The sequence below is a fragment of the Capricornis sumatraensis genome, chromosome 10 (genome assembly GCF_032405125.1).
Source record: "Capricornis sumatraensis isolate serow.1 chromosome 10, serow.2, whole genome shotgun sequence".
NCBI classification, from domain to species: domain Eukaryota; kingdom Metazoa; phylum Chordata; class Mammalia; order Artiodactyla; family Bovidae; genus Capricornis; species Capricornis sumatraensis.
This window is the reverse complement of record NC_091078.1, coordinates 101,960,244-101,979,690: the sequence shown is the minus strand read 5'-3', so window position 1 is coordinate 101,979,690 and position 19,447 is coordinate 101,960,244. Positions and strand designations below refer to the sequence as shown.

Sequence of the window (19,447 nt, the reverse complement as noted above, 5' to 3'; positions counted from 1 at the left end):
TTCCAGGGTTCCCCAAATTGGTCAGTCTTCAAAATTACCTGGAGAGGTATGTAAGAACACAGATTCCCAAGCCCCTCCACCAGCAGAATTGATCTAAGAATGTCTGGGAGAAAAGGTGGGAAATCTAGGAATCTGCATGCTTTTAAGAATGACAAGATGACTGCCAGGTGGACAATCCTTTATCCAAAAAAAACCTGAATTTCAGTAGATATTTACCAGCTGTAGTTTTATTATTCAACTACTCTATTGTTTTCAGTCAAAGCATGGCACAATGTATTTTTATTGACCAGAATTATATACCCCGTGCATTAGGATTTTTTTCTTAATGCCACAGTAATTTTCTTCCCTGTTTTTTCTGTGCTAATTTCTACAGCTGGATTGACCTGTCATCTTGAAATCTAAATATTAAAGAGAACTAAGATGGTGTATACAAAGCAAGAAAGTGTACTTTAAAAATGCTGAATCAAATTTTTAAAACACAGGAGTCAAAATTTTGCTCTGCTTCTGAAGTACAGACAGGATTAAGCACAACAGATGTGCCAGTTATCCTACAATTCAAGAATTTTCACATTTACTGTTCTCTCCAACCATAATACAGTGTTTATACAAGAACAGATTATATATCAGAAGAAAACTGGTATACTACTGGCTATATTACTGGTATAAACTGGCTCATCACAATAAAATAATAAGATTCATAGTCTGCATACACACAACCTCACAATAATCGTGTCATGACCGAAGAGCCCCTAAGTGACCAGTTTAGACCCCACATTCAAAGCACAAGTCTGTTAGGAATGACTTGAGGTCTGAGCATGGTGAGCTGGGTCTGAGGGCACAGGTGGCCCTGAGGTTTTTCAAGGACCAATTCAGGAGGCAGACAGGGCACAGCTGTCTGATTCTAAGAAACCTCTTATCACAGGGTTTCCAGGGTGTACCAACCAAGCTGACACACTGTGTTTCTAAACAAAACGTAACAGGATCCTGACGGTGTCCAACATGAAGTGAATAAACTAGCATTAGTCTCCGGCTGAAAATTATTTTTAAAGAACAATTTTTAATACCCTTAGACTCAAAATCCCACCTGAGAAACTGGTATTTTTTTAAACTCCTAAATATGCTGCTGCCAAAAAAGAAAACATGAGAGCAAGTCTGATGAGAAATATAAAATGCAGTGATTGCCTCATTTTTGATAGTCTACTGTGTGACAGTCTAAGAAATCCTGTTAGTTTACAAGAAAGCAAAGGCATGAAGAAGAATACCTACTCTTCCCCTCACACAAAATCGTCTGGACCACGCCCTGGGAGAAGCATTCAGGCTGTTATTCTAGTCCAAAGCAATGAGAAATAAGAAGAATAAAGAACAAAGGAAGTATTTTAAGTGTATTCAGTTGTTAATAAAGATGAACCAGAAAGCAAACCAAACAAATAGAACATACCATAACGCAAGGCAAAGAAAAAGCAGCAGTTTGAAAACACTAGCTTTGGGCACTTTCATACATCCCTAAACACTTGCTTATTAAAATCTTAGGCCTCCACCCTTTTATTTCTAAATAAAACACAAGTCTTTCAGAGAGTTCACAGCCCTCCATCACTGCTGTTTCCTTTTCCCCACTCCCCCTCCAAAACAACAGGGCTCTATTCTAACTTATCCACCAGTTCGCTGAAATTCTCTTCATATCTAACCTGGAAACAATGAGCTCAAATGTTAACATCTCTTCAGGAAATTTCAGTTCTCCATTTGAATGATATACCAACAGGATTATTAAGCTAGTCTGAGGATATAGTGAATAAAAAATTCAGAAAGTCCAAGGGCCTCAGAAACTGCTGCAACATTCCTTACCAGGTTAGAAACCCAAACCTCTCGGACACAACTGTCAACCCACCCGACGGCTGACTCCTGCCTCCACCCGCGGGCCGTTACCTCGATCATCCTGCTGTCCACGGGCAGAGCAGCGCTGACCATGTGCACGTTTGGGGTGGACGTCGACCTCTGCCTCTGGGAGAGGGAGCCTTCAGAGGAGGGGCTGGAGGTGCTGAATGTGAAAGCGTGGGGTGTGGAGTATCTGTGCTGGGAACTAGGCAACAAGGAGAAACAAAAGTCCACGGTTGACACTCAGGCCTCTGGAATGGAAAAATCTTTCAACTACTTACTTCATTAACATACTCGGGGCAAACCCTACTTAAACTATGACCTTCGACAAAGGTATTCCTTTCTTTTGTCAATCTAAATATGCACCACTTACAATTTTTCTTCTGTTGAGGTGCCTCTGCATGCAAATTTTTAAAAAGGAAATAACATATGTGCTCAGAATTCATGTAAAAAGAAATGATACTTCAATAAATCACGTCTACAGAATACTCCAAAATTTTAGACCATCTCAACACTACCCTCTACAATTAAGCTAGCTGAACTTTCCCAGGTTCATTTCGAGACTAAATGAGAAAACCTGAAGGAAGATTTCTAACCATCTTAGACCTGCCCAGTGTGTCTGCACACAAGTAGCACTTTACTCATGGGCATCCTCTCCCCATAAACAGCTCACAAAATCACTTACAATGACTTTGATTTTCAGATCTGCATACCTCTGACATTTATCACTGGCTTCTTTTACCCATGCATTCAGCGTAACACTGTCATTTGCTCAAAAGATTACTCTGAGTTTTGTTCAGACAAGGTTAGCACCATGCATGAATTCAAGGGATGAAAGAGTTTTTCAAGAGAAATTATTTCATGGCCTTGAAAAATTGCCTTTCCAGGCAATTCAACATGAATGGCCTCAGAGGCCTGGCTTTTTCTATCTAAATATTCAGAAGCAAGTACAGTTTTTCAGAAAGACATGCTTTTCAAATTATCAAGAAAAATAAGGTCATACACTAATACATCCAAGTATCATTTCAATACAAATTCCTTATTCTAAGATATGCTGCCCTGAATAATTTCTATGTTAGTTTTACAAAGGCCATTAAATATTATATGACTACATATAAATTAAAGTCAGATATTTGGGGCAAAGATGTAGAATTATTTTAGGTTCCAAATTCATGTGTAAAACTTAGTGAGGCATGTGAACTCAACAAAACTCTGATTTTAAAGTTGGAAAACAGAGTAAAGACAGATTATGTGCAAACTTACAGGCACATTAAAATGGATTTTTCATATTAAAAATCTAATTAGATTTTTTCAAGATAGCAGTTTATTAAACATCATGGTTTTAGCAATGCAAGGCCATAATAAGTATTTCAAAGTCGAGGGTTTTACTTTTATTGAATCACTGTATATCATTTTGGGACCCTTCCCTTGAGGCTCACTGCATACTGACAAAGGCAAATCTCAAAGTCTTTGAAATGTAGTGAATGGAGAGAGGAGATGTGGTACGTGTAGACAAGAGAATCTCAGTCAGCCAGAAAATGGAAAAAACCGGATCATCTGTAGAGATGTGGACGGATCTTGAGTCTGTCATACAGAGTAAGTCAGAAAGAGAAAAACAAATGTCAACTATTGATGCATATATGTGGAATCTGGAATCACGGCTCCAAAGAATCTATCTGCAGGGCAGCCCTAGAGACACAGACGTAGAGAAAAGATTTGCAGACACAGTGAGGGAAGGGGAGGCTGTGATGAACTGGGAGATTCGGACTGACATGTATCCACTACCGTGTGTAAAACAGATAGCCAGAGGGCCGCTGCTGTACCGTGCGGGGAGCTCAGCTCAGTGAAATGACAGCCTAGAGGGCTGGGGTGGGAGAGGGAGGGGACACCTGTATACATACAGCTGATTTACTTCACTGCAGAGGAGAAAGTAACACAACACTGTAAAGCAATTACATTTCAGTAAAAAATACAAAAACAAAACACACAAATGAGATATAACGAACACGCCACAATACCAGAATTAATTGTATTCACTTTCCAGAATTTAAGAACTAAAGGACTACAAAAGGAAAGTTCTACATTTTGCTTTAACACCAATGCTGAGTTCCACAGAAGCTGCACAGTTTACATGGAAAGAGAAGGGAACCCAAGGGAACTCCTGTCCTCTGTGTTCACACTTTCAATTCTATCTGCCCCAGTACAACTTCCCATAAAAGCAGTAGGTGCAAAGTACCCAGGAGGTATCCGGGAAACAGACTCTCGCATCCGACGCATCGTCAAAGAAGGCAGTGCTGGGACCCCGCCATCACCAACAGTGGAATTTGGGAACAATCTAAATGAAATCAGAGAAAGGCTGGTTTACAGACTTGTGATAGTGATTTTACAGTCAGCCTGCTTGGCCTTCCAAATTCAGCTTCTCCTAGTCACACTTTCCTGGACCATTTTAGGCTACCCAGAGTAAGTTGCTGGCCAGCTATTTCTTGTTGCTCACGTCCGCTGGGCCACAGGATCCCAGAGGGGAAGAGGATTCAGACACAGCAGCTCGGCAGCCCCTGATCAACAATGAGGCCTCAGAGTTGAAGCCAGGTAGGAGACTCAGGAGCCCCTCAGAGCGGCAGTCACTTTCTCTCTCTGGGTTTCAGTCTTTTCCTTTCTACTGTGGGCAGTTTGGAGGGGACGTGGATGGGCATGTCGGTTATGATGAGAGCCAACCACATTCATCAGAGAAGGAAATGGCACCCCACTCCAGTGCTCTTGCCTGGAAACTCCTGTGGATGGAGGAGCCTCGTAGGCTGCAGTCCGTGGGGTCGCTAAGGGTAGGGCACGACTGAGCGACTTCACTTTCACTTTTCACTTTCATGCATTGGAGAAGGAAATGGCAGCCCACTCCAGTGTTCTTGCCTGGAGAATCCCAGGGACGGGGGAGCCTGGTGGGCTGCTGTCTATGGGGTCACACAGAGTCGGACATGACTGAAGCGACTTAGCAGCAGCAGCAGAGTAAGTTGTTTAAGTAGCTCAAGTCACGTCCAACTCTTTGCAACCCTACAGACTGTGGCCCGCCAGGCTCCTCTATCCATGGAATTCTCCAGGCAATACTGGAGTGGGTAGCCATTCCCTTCTCCAGGGATCAAACCCAGGTCTCCTGCATCGCAGATGGATTCTTTACCACTGAGCCACCTGGGGAGTCCACCAATGGACTACCAACCTAAGTGACTGGCCTAATGACTACAGAACGTGAACAATCTTGACCTGCCAATGAACAGAGTCTCTAGCGTGCAGTTCTAGGAAATACTGGCCTAATGCCCAACTACATCAAAATAACGGGTTTTTTTTTTAAAATCTATATATAGTAGGGCACTTTGTAACCTAAATCATATAGCTTTTCTGGAAACATTCTGTCTCAGAAATGCACAAATGGTAAGACTGAAGTATGAGAGGACAGATTAGCACCAAAAGTCATACATAGAAAAAAGTGATATTCACACCAATTGGGCATCTTCCCTCCATGAGATGAGCACTCAGTGACTAGAAAGCTCATGCGTTCTCTCTCATAAGGCTCACAAGAACGCTGCAGCCAGGGGAATGCCCCCTTTTACAGATGAGTGAGCCAAAGCTCAGAAGTAATAACAGTTAGTTAATGCAACAGTGAGATTCTGACCAGTGTCTGCTGGACTCCAAAGTCTGGGCCACTTACAAAGTTCTCTCTGCAAAAGCTACATGTGACTGCCACGAAAGCAAAACAGATGCCCCCACGGTGGCTTAATGGTGACAGGCCCCTCATTTTCCTGGTGCCCTCAGAAAGGGGTGAAGTGCAACTCCGACGTTTCCTATCCCTGTCCACAGGTTTTAAGAGAGGCTCTGGAGTACTTCTTTAAACCTTACTAAAAAAGACAGTTTGTCTATATGGAATATATTTGAGTAACTGGCTTGTCGTCAGAGATATATGTGTTTAAGGTTTACTGTAAAATCATTTGAAGACTAATGTTTTCCCTAGTTTGAGGTGAAGAAAACAGCACCAACCGTACCAACTACTCCCTCTCTGAAGAAGAGGTCTCTTCAGCATTATTTAATACAATACAGAAGAGTGTCTCCTAGCAACCCAGTAACCCTGGGGGCTGTCCATGTCACCGTGCTCTTTATCTTACAGAATCACAGTATATCAATCTCTAGTTGACAATCCTCCCAGCTCATTTTAGAAAGTTGTATACAAGCCAAACTAAACCTTAACTAATTTCAGAACTGTCAGATTTCTAAAGGAGATCATTTCCAGATCATGATAATTCACTTAGAAAGTCTAAAACCCAGACCTGTCAGTCAAATATACAAGATGCATCCCCCAAGGGGGTTTATACCTCCCTATCCCCTTATATTCTTTGAAAAAAAGAACAATGCCTTACAAGAGCTGTCTGATATTACTCCAGTCCACACACATAGTGGGTACTTTGGTGCTACAATGCTCGTGAAACTTGTAGCCACAAGTCTGACATCTAAATCCATTTAGCAAGAACTTCTGACAGATGTCACAGAAGGCAAGCTTCAGGAAGGTTTTCCGAGCCTGCAACAAGAACACAGGTGAGTAAATTATGCTGAATAAAAGACAAAATAATTTCCTCCTCGGCCCCCACGAGGTTTTATTACAATGGAGAATCACACTTCCAACATTTGTAATAAAATTCATACACAGAAACTGAGGTACATCTGTGATCTAGTGAAACCTAAACTGCTTTACTGTAAACAATAATAGCATAGCTTTAAACAATCCAACAACATACATGCTTATTATCTCTGAGAAATTCCTACTGTGCCAGCCAAAGCACCCAACATACCACAAAGAGAGAAGAGATCCGCCACTTACAAAGTTGTGTGTTGTGAGGGGAACATGATCCAGGAAATCCACTTGAAGTTCCTCTCCGATCAATGAGGCAGCATCAGTATTCCAATCTAACCGTGCTTTTTTACTAAAGAGGATTTTTAAAACCATAACACAAAAGGGAACTATTTAAACAAGGTAAAAGAGCTGAATACCAATAAACAATAAATACCATTTAGCTCATGCTACATAAACATAAAACTTAAAGCCCCATACAACACTAACATTTAATTCATACAACAAATCCATAAAGCAGGCATTCTTACCTCCATCTTAAAAATAAGAGAACTGGGGCTCTAAGAAGGTGACTTGGCTCAAGGCTACACAGAGTTTAAGGGCCTATTTGGAATCTAGGTCAGTCAGACTCCAAATAGGTACTCTTAGAATAAAGTTTTCTTTAAACAATGCAATAAAACAATCTCATAACAAAGAAAATCTGCAATAAACTGGAGACATCTTTAAACATTAGAATCCTATAAAAATCCTGTAAAACGGGTTAAAAATATTGTGAGAGTAGCAAAATTTAATCTTCACTAGCCTATTTCACTCTTAAAAATAAACAGGTAGAAAGGAATCACAAATAAAATGCACTTCTTCTATTAATAATGGGCTTAACTCTGTAGAACTGTTTATCGTCTATAAATATAAAACTGAGGAAAGACATTAAGTGTCTTAATATTTACTCTGAAACTATTCTTTCTGTGCCTACATGAGACATACAAGCAGGTACATGTCAGTGGAAATGAACACCCAGCTCCTTTCCCGTGTCCTACGCAGTCCATCGGCCCACCTCCTGAAGGAAGGCGGCCCGGGACAGGAAGAGGACACCGCGTCCATGGCACCACGCAAGCCTCTCCCTTCACCCACAAGAAGCCCTCAGAGCCATCTCTCTGACTGTCGAACAGGAGATAATCCACTCCTTAGTACGGTTCCCCGGACAGGGTACAGGAAACCCATCCTGACCCCAGTTCGCCCTAGTGGCGAAGGTGAGGGTTGTGCTGTTTTCTGATCAGCCCTCAGGTGCTCTCCACCCAAGGGAGAACTGAGGATGGCTCCAAACAAACGCGCCTGGAGACCCAGGGGGCTCAAGCACCAAACCCCCCACCATCTCAGCGCCCCAGTCTCTAAGGAGCTCTATGTACGAGCTTGGGGACCAACCCACAATTGTACCAGACAGAGCTGGCATCTGCTTCAAAGATTTGCACTTCAGCAAAAAGCCTCTGAAGCTGAAAGGAGCATCATCAACAGAAGACTTTATGCTCACCCTTCTGAGCAGACTCATTCCCTAGGCTCCTCTCTCAAACTAGGGAGTACCTTGAAAAATAAAACATGCAAGCGAAAAAAGAACGGAAAGTTAAGGTATCACCCCAGATTTCTGGGGGGAAGATAACAGGTAACCAATGGTCACAGACAGCTCTGATGCCTCAGGGTGTTTATTATTATTACTCCTCGACTATGAGGTGATGTCTCTATCTTTCCACCATCATTAGAAATAGCATGTTATACGGATAATCCCTGAGGCAAATTCTCCTGCATCTTTTACCCCTGTGTCTGTCAAACTGCTGGGATTTAGTAGAACTGAATAAAAATGAGTGAATTGTAAAAGTTTCTCTCTTACAGACAACATTCTTTAACTATAAATAAGGCAAAGACTTTCTGAGTCCCCATTCTGTTAACTGCCTTACAGCAAACACAAAAGCCTTGCTCTCAAAAAACATACCATCTGACATTACTGCTTCCTTCTGTGGAAACAGTATCCAACACCTAACATGTATTTTATTTTCCAATGTGATATTTAAGCAAAATTTTCAAGTTCTTGGTATCTTACTTTTCTAAGCTGTCTCTTTATAAATAAGATATTCAAATATTCACTATTCAATAGGAAGCAAGTACTTGTTTTTGTTTAATGGAAAAGAGTTATGATCTGAAGCTAGGAGATCCTTACTAGTGTGAAGGAAGACCTGGCTGACTTCCAAGCTCTTACCCCTTGTGTTCGTGGAGAAGTCTGAACACTGCACAGCACTCTGGTTGCAGGCCCCTCACCTTGAGAGCTTTCATAAGGCAGTCATGCAAGCTCATTCCATTCCGCACGTTGACCTACAAACGAAGGACCACCATTAGAACAAACACAGGCTGTGCAAGCATACTCCTTGGAAAGTAAGCATAGAATAAAGGCATCGGTCCATAAAGGTGTACGGAGAAAATGTAGAAGAGCGCTGCTCGGACAGCTGACCCTTGAACAACACGGCTCTAAACTGCATACGTCCATTTACACGTGGCCTTTCTGCAGTAATAAATACTACAGTACTACATGAGTCGTGGTTGTTTGATCCAAAGGCTACGGAACAGGAAATACATAGCAACATACCCAGGGGCTGACTATAAATTATATTTGAATTTGCAACTGCACACAGGGAGGGCACCCATAACCCTCAAGTTGTTCAAGAGCCAAATATAACGGCAAATACATACACAGGGGAAACAACCAGGATGCCCAGCAACAGGCGAGAGCTGGAATAAAGCACTGAACATCAGCACGTGTCACGCTGTGCTGTGACTATACTACTTCCAATGACCTGTCAGAAGGGGGACAGGTCCCCCCATCTCAATTGGAGGAAAATATTTTTCAGAATAACACAAAGAGTAGTATTAGATTCAAAAGATTAGATCTGACAGAGTGCCTGAAAACCTATGGACAGAAGTTTGTAACACTGTACACGAGGCAGTGACCAAAACCATCCCAAAGAAAAAGAAACACAAGAAGGCTAAGTGGCTGTCTGAGGAAGCTTTACAAATAGCTGAGAAATGAAGAGATGCAGAAGAGAAAGGGAAAGATATACTCAACTGAATGCAGAGTTTCAGAGAACAAAGAGAGATAAAAAGGCCTTATGTGAACAATGCAAAGAAACAGAGGAAACCAAGAGAACTGGAAAAGATTAGAAATCTCTTCAAGAAAACTGGAGATATCAAGGGAGCATTTCACGAAAGGACTGGCAGGATAAAGGGCAGAATGGGTAAGGACCTGACAGAAGAAGACAAGATCAAGTGACAAGAATACGCAGAACTATTTTAAAAAAAAAGGTCTTAATGACCCAGATAATCCTGATGGTCTGGTCACTCGCCTAAAGCCAGATATCCTGGAATGTAAAGTGAAGTGAGCCTTGGAAAGCACGACTACAAATAAGGCTAGTGGAGGTGGTGGAATTCCAGCTGAGCTATTTAAAATCCTAAAAGGAGGACTTCTCCAGTGGTCCAGTGGTTAGCACTCTCCACCTCGGGACTCTCCACTTCCACCATAACGGCCATAGGTTGGATCCCTGATCAGGGAACTAAGAAATAAACACATTTTTAAAATAAATACATAAAATCCAAAACATGATGCTGTTAAAGTGCTGCACTCAATATGCCAGCAAATTTGGAAAACTTAGCAGTGGCTACAGGACTGGAAAAGGTCAGTCTTCATCTAGAAAAGGTCAGTTTTCATTCCAATACCAAAGAAGGGCAATGTTCAAGAATGTTCAAACTACCATACAACTGCACTCATTTCACATGCTAGCAAAGTTATGCTCAAAATTCTTCACGTTAGGCTTCACCAATACATGAACCAAGAACTTTCAGATGTACAAGCTGAGTTCAGTAAAGGCAGAGGAACCAGAGATCAAACTGACAACATTCGATGGATTACAGAGAAAGCACAGGAATCCCAGGACAACGGCTACTTCTGCTTCACTGAGTGAAGTCACTCAGTCGTGTCTGACTCTTTCCGACCCCATTAACTGTAGCCTACCAGGCTCCTCCATCCATGGGATTTTCCAGGCAAGAATACTGGAGTGGGTTGCCTACCAGGCTCCTCCATCCATGGGATTTTCCAGGCAAGAATACTGGAGTGGGTTGCCATTTCCTTCTCCAGGAGATCTTCCCAACCCAGAGACTGAACCCAGGTCTCCCGCATTGTAGGCAGACACTTTACCGTCTGAGCCACCAGGGAAGTCCAATTAACTGTATGCTTCACTAGCTATGTGAAAGCCTTTGGGTGGATCACAACGAACTATGGAAAGTTCTTAAAGAGATGGGAATACCAGACCACTTTACCTGTCTCCTGCAAAAACTATATGCAGGTCAAGAAGCAACAGTTAGAACCGGACATGGAACGATAGACTGGTTTCAAATTGGGAAAGGAGTACATCAAGCCTGTATATTGTCATCCTGCTTATTTAACTTACATGCAGAGTACATCATGTGAAATGCTGGGCTGAATGAATCACAAGCTGGAATCAAGAGTGCCAGGAGAAATATCAATAACCTCAGATAAGTAGATGATACCACACTAATGGCAGAAAGTGAAGAGGAACTTGAGTCTCTTGATGAGGATGAAAGAGGAGAGTGAAAAAGGTGGTCTGAAACTCAACATTCAAAAAACAAAGATCATGGCATCCGGTCTCATCACTTCATTGCTAATACAAGGGGAAAAGGTGGAAACAGCGGTAGATTTTATTTTCTTGGGCTCCAAAATCACTGCAGACAGTGACTGGAGCCATGACATTGAAAGATGCTTGCTCCTTGGAGGGAAAGCTATGACAAACCTAGACAGCACATTAAAAAGCTGAGACATCACTTTGCCTATTGGTCTGAATAGTCAAAGCTATGGTTTTACCAGTAGTCATATAGGTATGAGAGCTGGACCATAAAGAAGGCTGAGCGCCGAAGAATTGACACGTTTGAATTGTGGTGCTGGAGAAGACTCTTGAGGGTCCCTTGGCTGCAAGGAGATCGAACCAATCAATTCTAAAGGAAACCCACTCCCAGTACTCAGTGGAAAGACTGACGCTCCAGTACTCTGGCCATCTGATGCACAGAGCCACCTCACTGGAAAAGACCCTGATGCTGGGAAAGACTGAAGGCAAAAGAAGAAGGGGGTGACAGAGGATGAGATGTTTAGATAACATCTCCAACTCAATGGACGTAAGACTGAGCAAGCTCCGGGATATAATGAAGCACAGGGGAGCCTGGCGTACTGTAGTCCATGGAGCTGCAAAGAGTCACACATGACTTAGCAACTGAAGAATGCCAAGAAGATTACTTAAAGGGTGGGGAACCAATATATGTTTATATATGTCATCTGCATGTGAAAAAATAGCTCTTTTCCCTAAGAGAAGTGGTTTCTTGTTGTTTAGTCACTAAGATGTGTCTGACTCTTTTTGACTCTATGGACCGTAGCCCACCAGGCTACATGGGATTTCCAAGGCAAGAATACTGGAGTGGGTAGCCATTTCCTTCTCCAGAGGATCTTCCCGTCCCAGAAATCAAACCCACGTCTCCTACATTGGCAAGCAGATTCTTTAACACTGAACCACCAGGGAAGCCCCAAGAGACAGTAGTTGGGAGAGAGAAAATGATCAACTTTCCCTTTCTACCTGTATGCAGGTCAGGAAGCAACAGTTAGAACTGGACATGGAACAACAGACTGGTTCCAAACAGGAAAAGGGGTATGTCAAGGCTGTATATTTTCACCCTGCTTATTTAACTTATATGCAGAGCACATCATGAGAAACACTGGGCTGGAGGAAGCACAAGCTGGAATCAAGATTGCCGGGAGAAATATCAATAACCTCAGATATGCAGATGACACCACCCTTATGGCAGAAAGTAAAGAAGAACTAAAGAGCCTCTTGATGAAAGTGAAAGAGGAGAGTGAAAAAGCTGGCTTAAAGCTCAACATTCAGAAAACAAAGATCATGGCATCCAGTCCCTTCACTTTATGGCAAATAGATGGGGATACAGTGGAAACAGTGGCTGACTTTATTTTCAGTTCAGTTCAGTCACTCAGTCGTGGCCAACTCTTTGCGACCCCATGAATCGCAGCACGCCAGGCCTCCCTGTCCATCACCAACTCCCAGAGTTCACTCAGACTCACGTCTATCGAGTCAGTGATGCCATCCAGCCATCTCATCCTCTGTCGTCCCCTTCTCCTCCTGCCCCCAATCCCTCCTAGCATCAGAGTCTTCTCCAATGAGTCAACTCTTCTCATGAGGTGGCCAAAGTACTGGAGTTTCAGCTTCAGCATCATTCCCTCCAAAGAAATCCCAGGGCCGATCTCCTTCAGAATGGACTGGTTGGATCTCCCTGCAGTCCAAGGGACTCTCAAGAGTCTTCTCCAACACCACAGTTCAAAAGCATCAATTCTTCGGCACTCAGCTTTCTTCACAGTCGAACTCTTACATCCATACATGACCACTGGAAAAACCATAGGGCTCCAAAATCACTACAGATGGTGATTGCAGCCATGAAATTAAAAGATGCTTACTCCTTGGAAGGAAAGTTATGAACAACCTAGACAGCATATTAAAAAGCAGAGACATTACTTTGTCAACAAAGGTCTGTCTAGTCAAGGCTATGGTTTTTCCAGTAGTCATGTATGGATGTGAGAGTTGGACTATAAAGAAAGCTGAGCACAGGAGAACTGATGCTTTTGAACTGTGGTGTTGGAGAAGACTCTTGAGAGTCCCTTAGACTGCAAGGAGATCCAACTAGTCCATTCTGAAGGAGATCAGTCCTGGGTGTTCACTGGAAGGACTGATGTTGAAGCTGAAACTCCAATACTTTGGCCACCTCATGCAAAGAGCTGACTCATTTGAAAAGACCGTAATGCTGGGAGGGATTGGGGGCAGGAGGAGAAGGGGACGACAGAGGATGAGATGGTTGGATGGCATCACCAAGTCAATGGACATGAGTTTGGGTAAACTCCGGGAGCTGGTGATGGACAGGGAGGCCTGGCATGCTACAGTTCATGGGGTCACAGAGTCGGACACCACTGAGCGACTGAACTGAATTGACTGAAGTTGTTTGAGTCAATGAAATATTCATGCAAATATAAATATCCACCAGAAACAAAAATTAACCAATGCAATCTATGACATGAGTTCTTTGTATTAAAAATTTGTATTTTAACTTATTTTCAACAAAATGGTTCATCTTCCTAACCAAAAAGCCATCTCACGTACACTGCACAGTAGAGGCGGGCAAGCAGGATGCAGAGGAAATACAGTCTCTGCCCCGCTGTCAGGGCAAACAGCACTGCTGGTTTGAACACGTGTGCATACCCATCCAGTAGTCTCAGCAGTATAGACCCCTTCACACCCCCATGTACCCAGTCCTCAGGAGCTCAGTAGGCACTTCAGAGCCTAACAGAAAGTGTGAGCACCCAGCATGCTAATATCAGCAGCTAGATAAACATTTCAACCAAGATTTTAAGCATTTCAGTAAGAGTCCTATACAGTGTTTTAAAAGCCAATAGACGTAATCAAAAGTAAGGCAACTAGACTCAGGATGGGCAGCAGGGTGAGCAGAATGAGATTTGCGGTGCTTGCAAACTGCCCACAGTGGAGTCCTTCTGCTGAAAATGTGACAGCTGACAGTGGCCAATCCAGCCCCTTTCCAGAGAGAGGTAAGTGATTTTTTATTTTAAAGGTTTAGAATATTTTCAACTGTCCATCTTCAATGTTTCACAACAAGTTTATTTTTAAGGTTTCTTGAAGCAGTGATACCCTTAGAAATATCCCACCGACTTCCAGCTTTTCAGAAACAAAACAACTCAGTAAAGGGAAAGAGACTGATCTGAACTGTGACGGCACCAAGAATGAAGACAATGAAAAGTAATAAACACTCAACAGTAAGAGAGCCAGGACCTGGGTCACACACTGTGCAGCAGTACTTTGAAAACTGAAAAGTGATCTCTGTGATATTTAATCTTCATTAGAAGCCAGAGCTCCAAGAGCGAGACGGTTCTTTAAATATCCTCTAATCCAGCGGGGTTCCCAAACGTGGCTGGTATTAGAGTCATCCGAGGAGCCTGGGAAAATGTCTTTTCCCAGCCTGCCCCCTCTAACACACTCATCTGATTCAGTTCATCCTGAATGAAGCTCAGCAATCTGTAGCTTAAGCTGCTTCTGACATGATTCCAATGGTAATTAAAGAGCCTGAGCTCTGATCCAATCACTCATCTAATAAAAAGCAGCAGCAGCAAGTCAAAGACACATGTTTACAAAACAAATGACAAGAAAAACTCAAAAACCAAGCAACTACTAATTATTCTAAAAATTCCTTATCAGACATACATGCTCTCTGTCACTCTTCTCTCTGGACTCCCCATGGGTACATGCTGTGATCAGTTACGGTCTGACTCATCTCTGGAGCCCCCTAAGTGATTATGACAGTCATTCTGGGCTCCAGCGGTGAAGCAACCTGGGGAGGACTACAAACAGCTGACTGGCCAAGCCGGCCAGCACGTGACGCCTTCCTCCTTCAAGGTACCCCTGGAGCTGGGTACTCATACCAGCCACGTTTGGGAACCCCACTGGATTAGAGGATATTTAAAGAACAGTCTCGCTCTTGGAGCTCTGGCTTCTAATGAAGATTAAATATCACCGAGATCACGTTCAGTTTTCAGAGTACTGCCGCACAGTGTGCAACACAGGTCCTGGCTCTCTCACGTGTGAGTGTTTGTATCAGAAGCACACAGTCCGCCTCAGGACAAAGAAACAAGAGAATCTAACTTTCTTTGATAGAACCTTCTCAAAAGCTGCTGTAGGTGTCATGCGTTTCAAATCGGTGGTCCCAGCCCCCAGCTGCGCTCAGCTGAAGGCTACCGAGGACACACTGATGTAGGAAACTCTCAGAAACCATCCTCCTGCTGCTGAGTTGCTGCAGTCGTGTCCAACTCTGTGCAACCCCACAGACAGCAGCCCACCAGGCTTCTCTGTCCCTGGGATTCTCCAGGCAAGAACACTGGAGTAGGTTGCCATTTCCTCCTCCAGAAACTATCATAACTACCATTTTCCTTGTGAAACTAGTCACTGTAGCTAGCATCAGCCTCATTTCATGAAGGTCAGGAAGAGAGGCTCAAAATATTATGTAACTTGCCATGATACAGCTTATAAAAGGCAATACAAGGATTTAAATTTGGGCCTTGTTGTCTTAAAGGCCTAAACACTTAAACTATTGCGCAAAACTAAGGTTCCCAGTCTGCAGGCAAACGGGTACACAGGGGTGGAAAAGACGGGGCAGCAACACCCAGAAGCAGCACCAGAGGGTCTCAGCTCCGCGGCACACTCACACTTTCCACTTTCTTAAGGTCAGAAAATTAATGAGAAAACTCACTTTGCAAACAAAAGATTACTCCTGAAATAAGGAGATTATTATTATTTATTTTGCCAGTCATTAAAGTTTCATTTCCAGGAAAGAGAACAAAAATAAATTTACTCAAACTTTAAATGCCTTTGAGTTTTGCCTTCAGTTTAAAAATGTACCTTAATGTACAACACTGTAACTGGGAGGCTCTCTAGGTTTCACAAAAGTAAAAGGAAATTTTAGTGAAGAGAGTGGAACTGTTAGAAAGAAAACTCTGGACTGCACTTCCCAACCTTGGAACACAGAATAAACACAAGGCCCCGATTTCACACAAAGAACAGAGGGTGGGAAGGGACGACGCCTGGATGTTCTGAACAAAGGTTTTCTCGCACCTTATCGGTGTTTGATAGCCACACACCCACCACAATTAGCACAGCTTCACTTTTGGGTTTCAACCAGGTGGTGTTCCCCCCGCCTCCCCCAGAAAAGGAAGAAGCTTTTAAGCAGTAATTTCTTAAAAAAGTTGAGATTTTGTGTCAGAAGCTACACAAGAATAACTGGCTAGTCCAGGGCCTTGGAAAAAAAGTTTGGTTTCCAGGCTACCTCCAGCTTTGCCCCAGAACCTAGGAAATGTACTAAAATAATTTTTTCCAGGTAATTTTATTTTCTTCTATATACTTGACTATAATATCAAAAAATTTAAATGAACAATTTGCTTTAATACACTGAACAAAGTTTGTAATGAGCCTGAAATGTCTAAGGGGATTTCTTAGAGAACCCTTTGAAATACATCCCCATTAAGAATGTACTACATTCACCTGACACCAATCAGAATGGCCATTATCAAAAAAATCTAATACAAATAATAAATGCCACAGAGGGTGTGGAGAAAAGGGAACCCTCCTACACTGCTGGGGGGAACATAAATTGATACAGCCACTGAGAAGAAGAGAATGGAAGTTCCTTAAAAAACTACAACCAGAACTACCATTATGATTCAGCAAGCCCACTCCTGGACATATCTAGAGAAAATTATAATTCTAAAGATACGGACACCCCAATAGTCCCTGCAGCACTACTTAGAGTAACCAGGGTGTGGAAGGACCCTAAATGTCCACCAACAGAGGAATGGATGCAGATGGGGCTCCTATATATACAGCGGAATGTCACTCAGCCACACAGAAGAGCGGAGCCCTGCCATCTGCAGCAGCATGGATGGACCCAGAGACTGTCAGACTGAGTGAAGACAGAGAGAGACAAACACAAACAGCATGATATCACTTTCACATGGAACCTAAAAACAGGGTACCATGGGCTTATCCACAAAACAGAAAGTTACCTATAAACACAAATCTGTGCTTACCAGAGGGTAGGGAGGGGGAGGAATAAACTGGGAGACCGGGACTGACCTATCTACACTACTATATACAAAACTGATAACTAGTAAGGACCTACAGCGACCACAGGGAACTCTACTCAATACTCGACAATGGCCTGTGGGAAAAGAGTATTAAAAAAACTGGATCTATGTGTATGTATAAATGATTCACTGTTATATACCTGAAACACAATATTGTTAATCAACTATATTTCAGTAAATATTTTCTTTAAAATGTACTAAATTTGTTTAGGTGAATTGTCAGAAAAGACCTTCTAAGCAAGGCTAAGTCGAAGGAAGGCCAAGAGCTAGAAAGGAAAAAGCAAGGGGGTGTGAAGAGAATATAAAGCAATAAAATCAACAACTAGAAAGTCAATTAACAAAGACTCTAAGTAGAACCCTCTTACACTGTTGGTGGGAATGAACATTTGTACACACCCGATGAGAAACAGTATAGAGGTTCCTTACAAAACAAAAACCAGTTACTATACGATCCAGCAACCCCACTCCTGGGCATATATCCAAAAAAGACAAAAACTCTAACTCAAAACCATACATGCACCCCAGTGTTCACAGCACTATTTACAATACCCAAGACATGGAAACGACCCCAGTGCCCACCAGTGTATCACTCAGCCATAAGGAAGAATGAACCACTGCCATGCTAAGTGAAGTCAGTCCGAAAGAGAAAACAGATATTATGTAATTATCGTTTAAATGTGTAATCTAAAAACAGACGAATCTACATACAAAATCAAAACAGACCACAGATATAGAAACCAAGCTTATTACCAAGGAGAGGGGAAAGAAAGGTGGCGTAAGTCAGGAGTGTGGAATTAACAGAAACAAACTACGATACATTAAATAGATTAGAAACAAGGATCTCCTGTACGACATGCAGAACCAGTCAACATCGTGTAATGGCCCACAGCAGAAAGTTGTCTGAAGCACATGTACATGCTGGAGTCACTGTGCCGCGTGCCTGAAACTAACACGACAGTGTAAATCAACAACATCTCAACTGAAAAAAAAAAGTGCAACTACAAAACACTAAACTAACATTGAAACATAAAGCCTCTAAGTGACAGTGAAGATCTCTGCTATCTATGAGATGGGCAAACAGGATCTGTAATGATTTCACAGGTGATGGACAGCTGCATTTTCGGAGAGGAATGTTCACGTACCACTGTTCTTTGCTTGTTTGGCAAAAACACACGGATAGTGTTGCTTGTCTTAGAAGGGTCTGTAAGCTTGCCATCATCTGACGCCCGACGCTGATAGCCAAACTGCTGAACTATTGTAGGGGAGATGCAGCTGGCGCCGTCAAACACCGTGTCTTTGAATCCGAAACCGTTGCTGATCGTCTTCCAGGCGCCCTGTATGTGCTCCATTGATGCAGCTTACGCAGCACTTCAACCTAGTGAAAAAATATAATAATTCTTGAGTAAAACTAATTAGCTCAACAATACAATATACAGAGTAACTATGAAAACAGTACTATTGGGTTTTTTTTGTAGGTGACATATTCTGTTTAAATATATTATTCAGAAAACTTCTATTATAGTGTATTTCCATAGAATATTTCACAGACAACCAAAAATGAACCAGATGGGGCCTAGAGATCAAAAGACTCATCAAGGGTTATACAACCAGGTAAAAGTCAACGCGGAACATAGCTAGGTCTAGTCTAATGCTTTTTCAATTCCACTTTTTCTTTTGTTATTGTATATTAAGCACAAACAGCTACCTTTGAATATTAGTAACACATTAGTACTATGAGAAATACAAAAAAAAAAGTGTAAGCCATCATTTTCTGCCTTTGAAGAAGAAAAAGAAATTAGTTTTTGTAAGATGTATGTTAGACACTTTATATGTAAATTATCTCATTTAATCTATAATAAGGACCCAGAAAGATTTTAAATACCTTCCTCCAACCATGCTTTAATTTTTAAACAAATGAGGCAGAAGAAAACCATGCTACTTGCCCAAGAACATCCAGGTTGATAGGTAAAATAACCAGACTCTATATCTGTTTGTATTTAAAGTACATGAACTTTACAACATAACATTCAGTTTTAGTGCAGAAACAAAGCTTACAAACAGATGCAAACAGAGATAGTAACAAAAAACAATCAAATGTCTTAATAGGGCAACAAGAAAACCGCAGTTAAAGTCCACAGACAGTCACACAATGAGAG

General features: G+C 42.2%; 1 protein-coding gene across 1 annotated transcript in view; it reads right to left on the bottom strand.

Moving 5' to 3' along the window:
- RAF1 (Raf-1 proto-oncogene, serine/threonine kinase) overlaps window positions 1-19,447 on the bottom strand; it is a 74,241-nt gene that overhangs the window by 12,475 nt on the left and 42,319 nt on the right. Inside the window, exons 2-7 of the mRNA XM_068982807.1 lie at window positions 18,434-18,666; window positions 8,730-8,842; window positions 6,731-6,833; window positions 6,273-6,430; window positions 4,109-4,207; window positions 1,924-2,077 (exon numbers count right to left, since the gene is read on the bottom strand). Of these exons, the coding sequence (XP_068838908.1) occupies window positions 1,924-2,077; window positions 4,109-4,207; window positions 6,273-6,430; window positions 6,731-6,833; window positions 8,730-8,842; window positions 18,434-18,640 (834 nt within the window). The 5' untranslated portion in view covers window positions 18,641-18,666. The remainder of the gene's footprint in view (window positions 1-1,923; window positions 2,078-4,108; window positions 4,208-6,272; window positions 6,431-6,730; window positions 6,834-8,729; window positions 8,843-18,433; window positions 18,667-19,447) is intronic.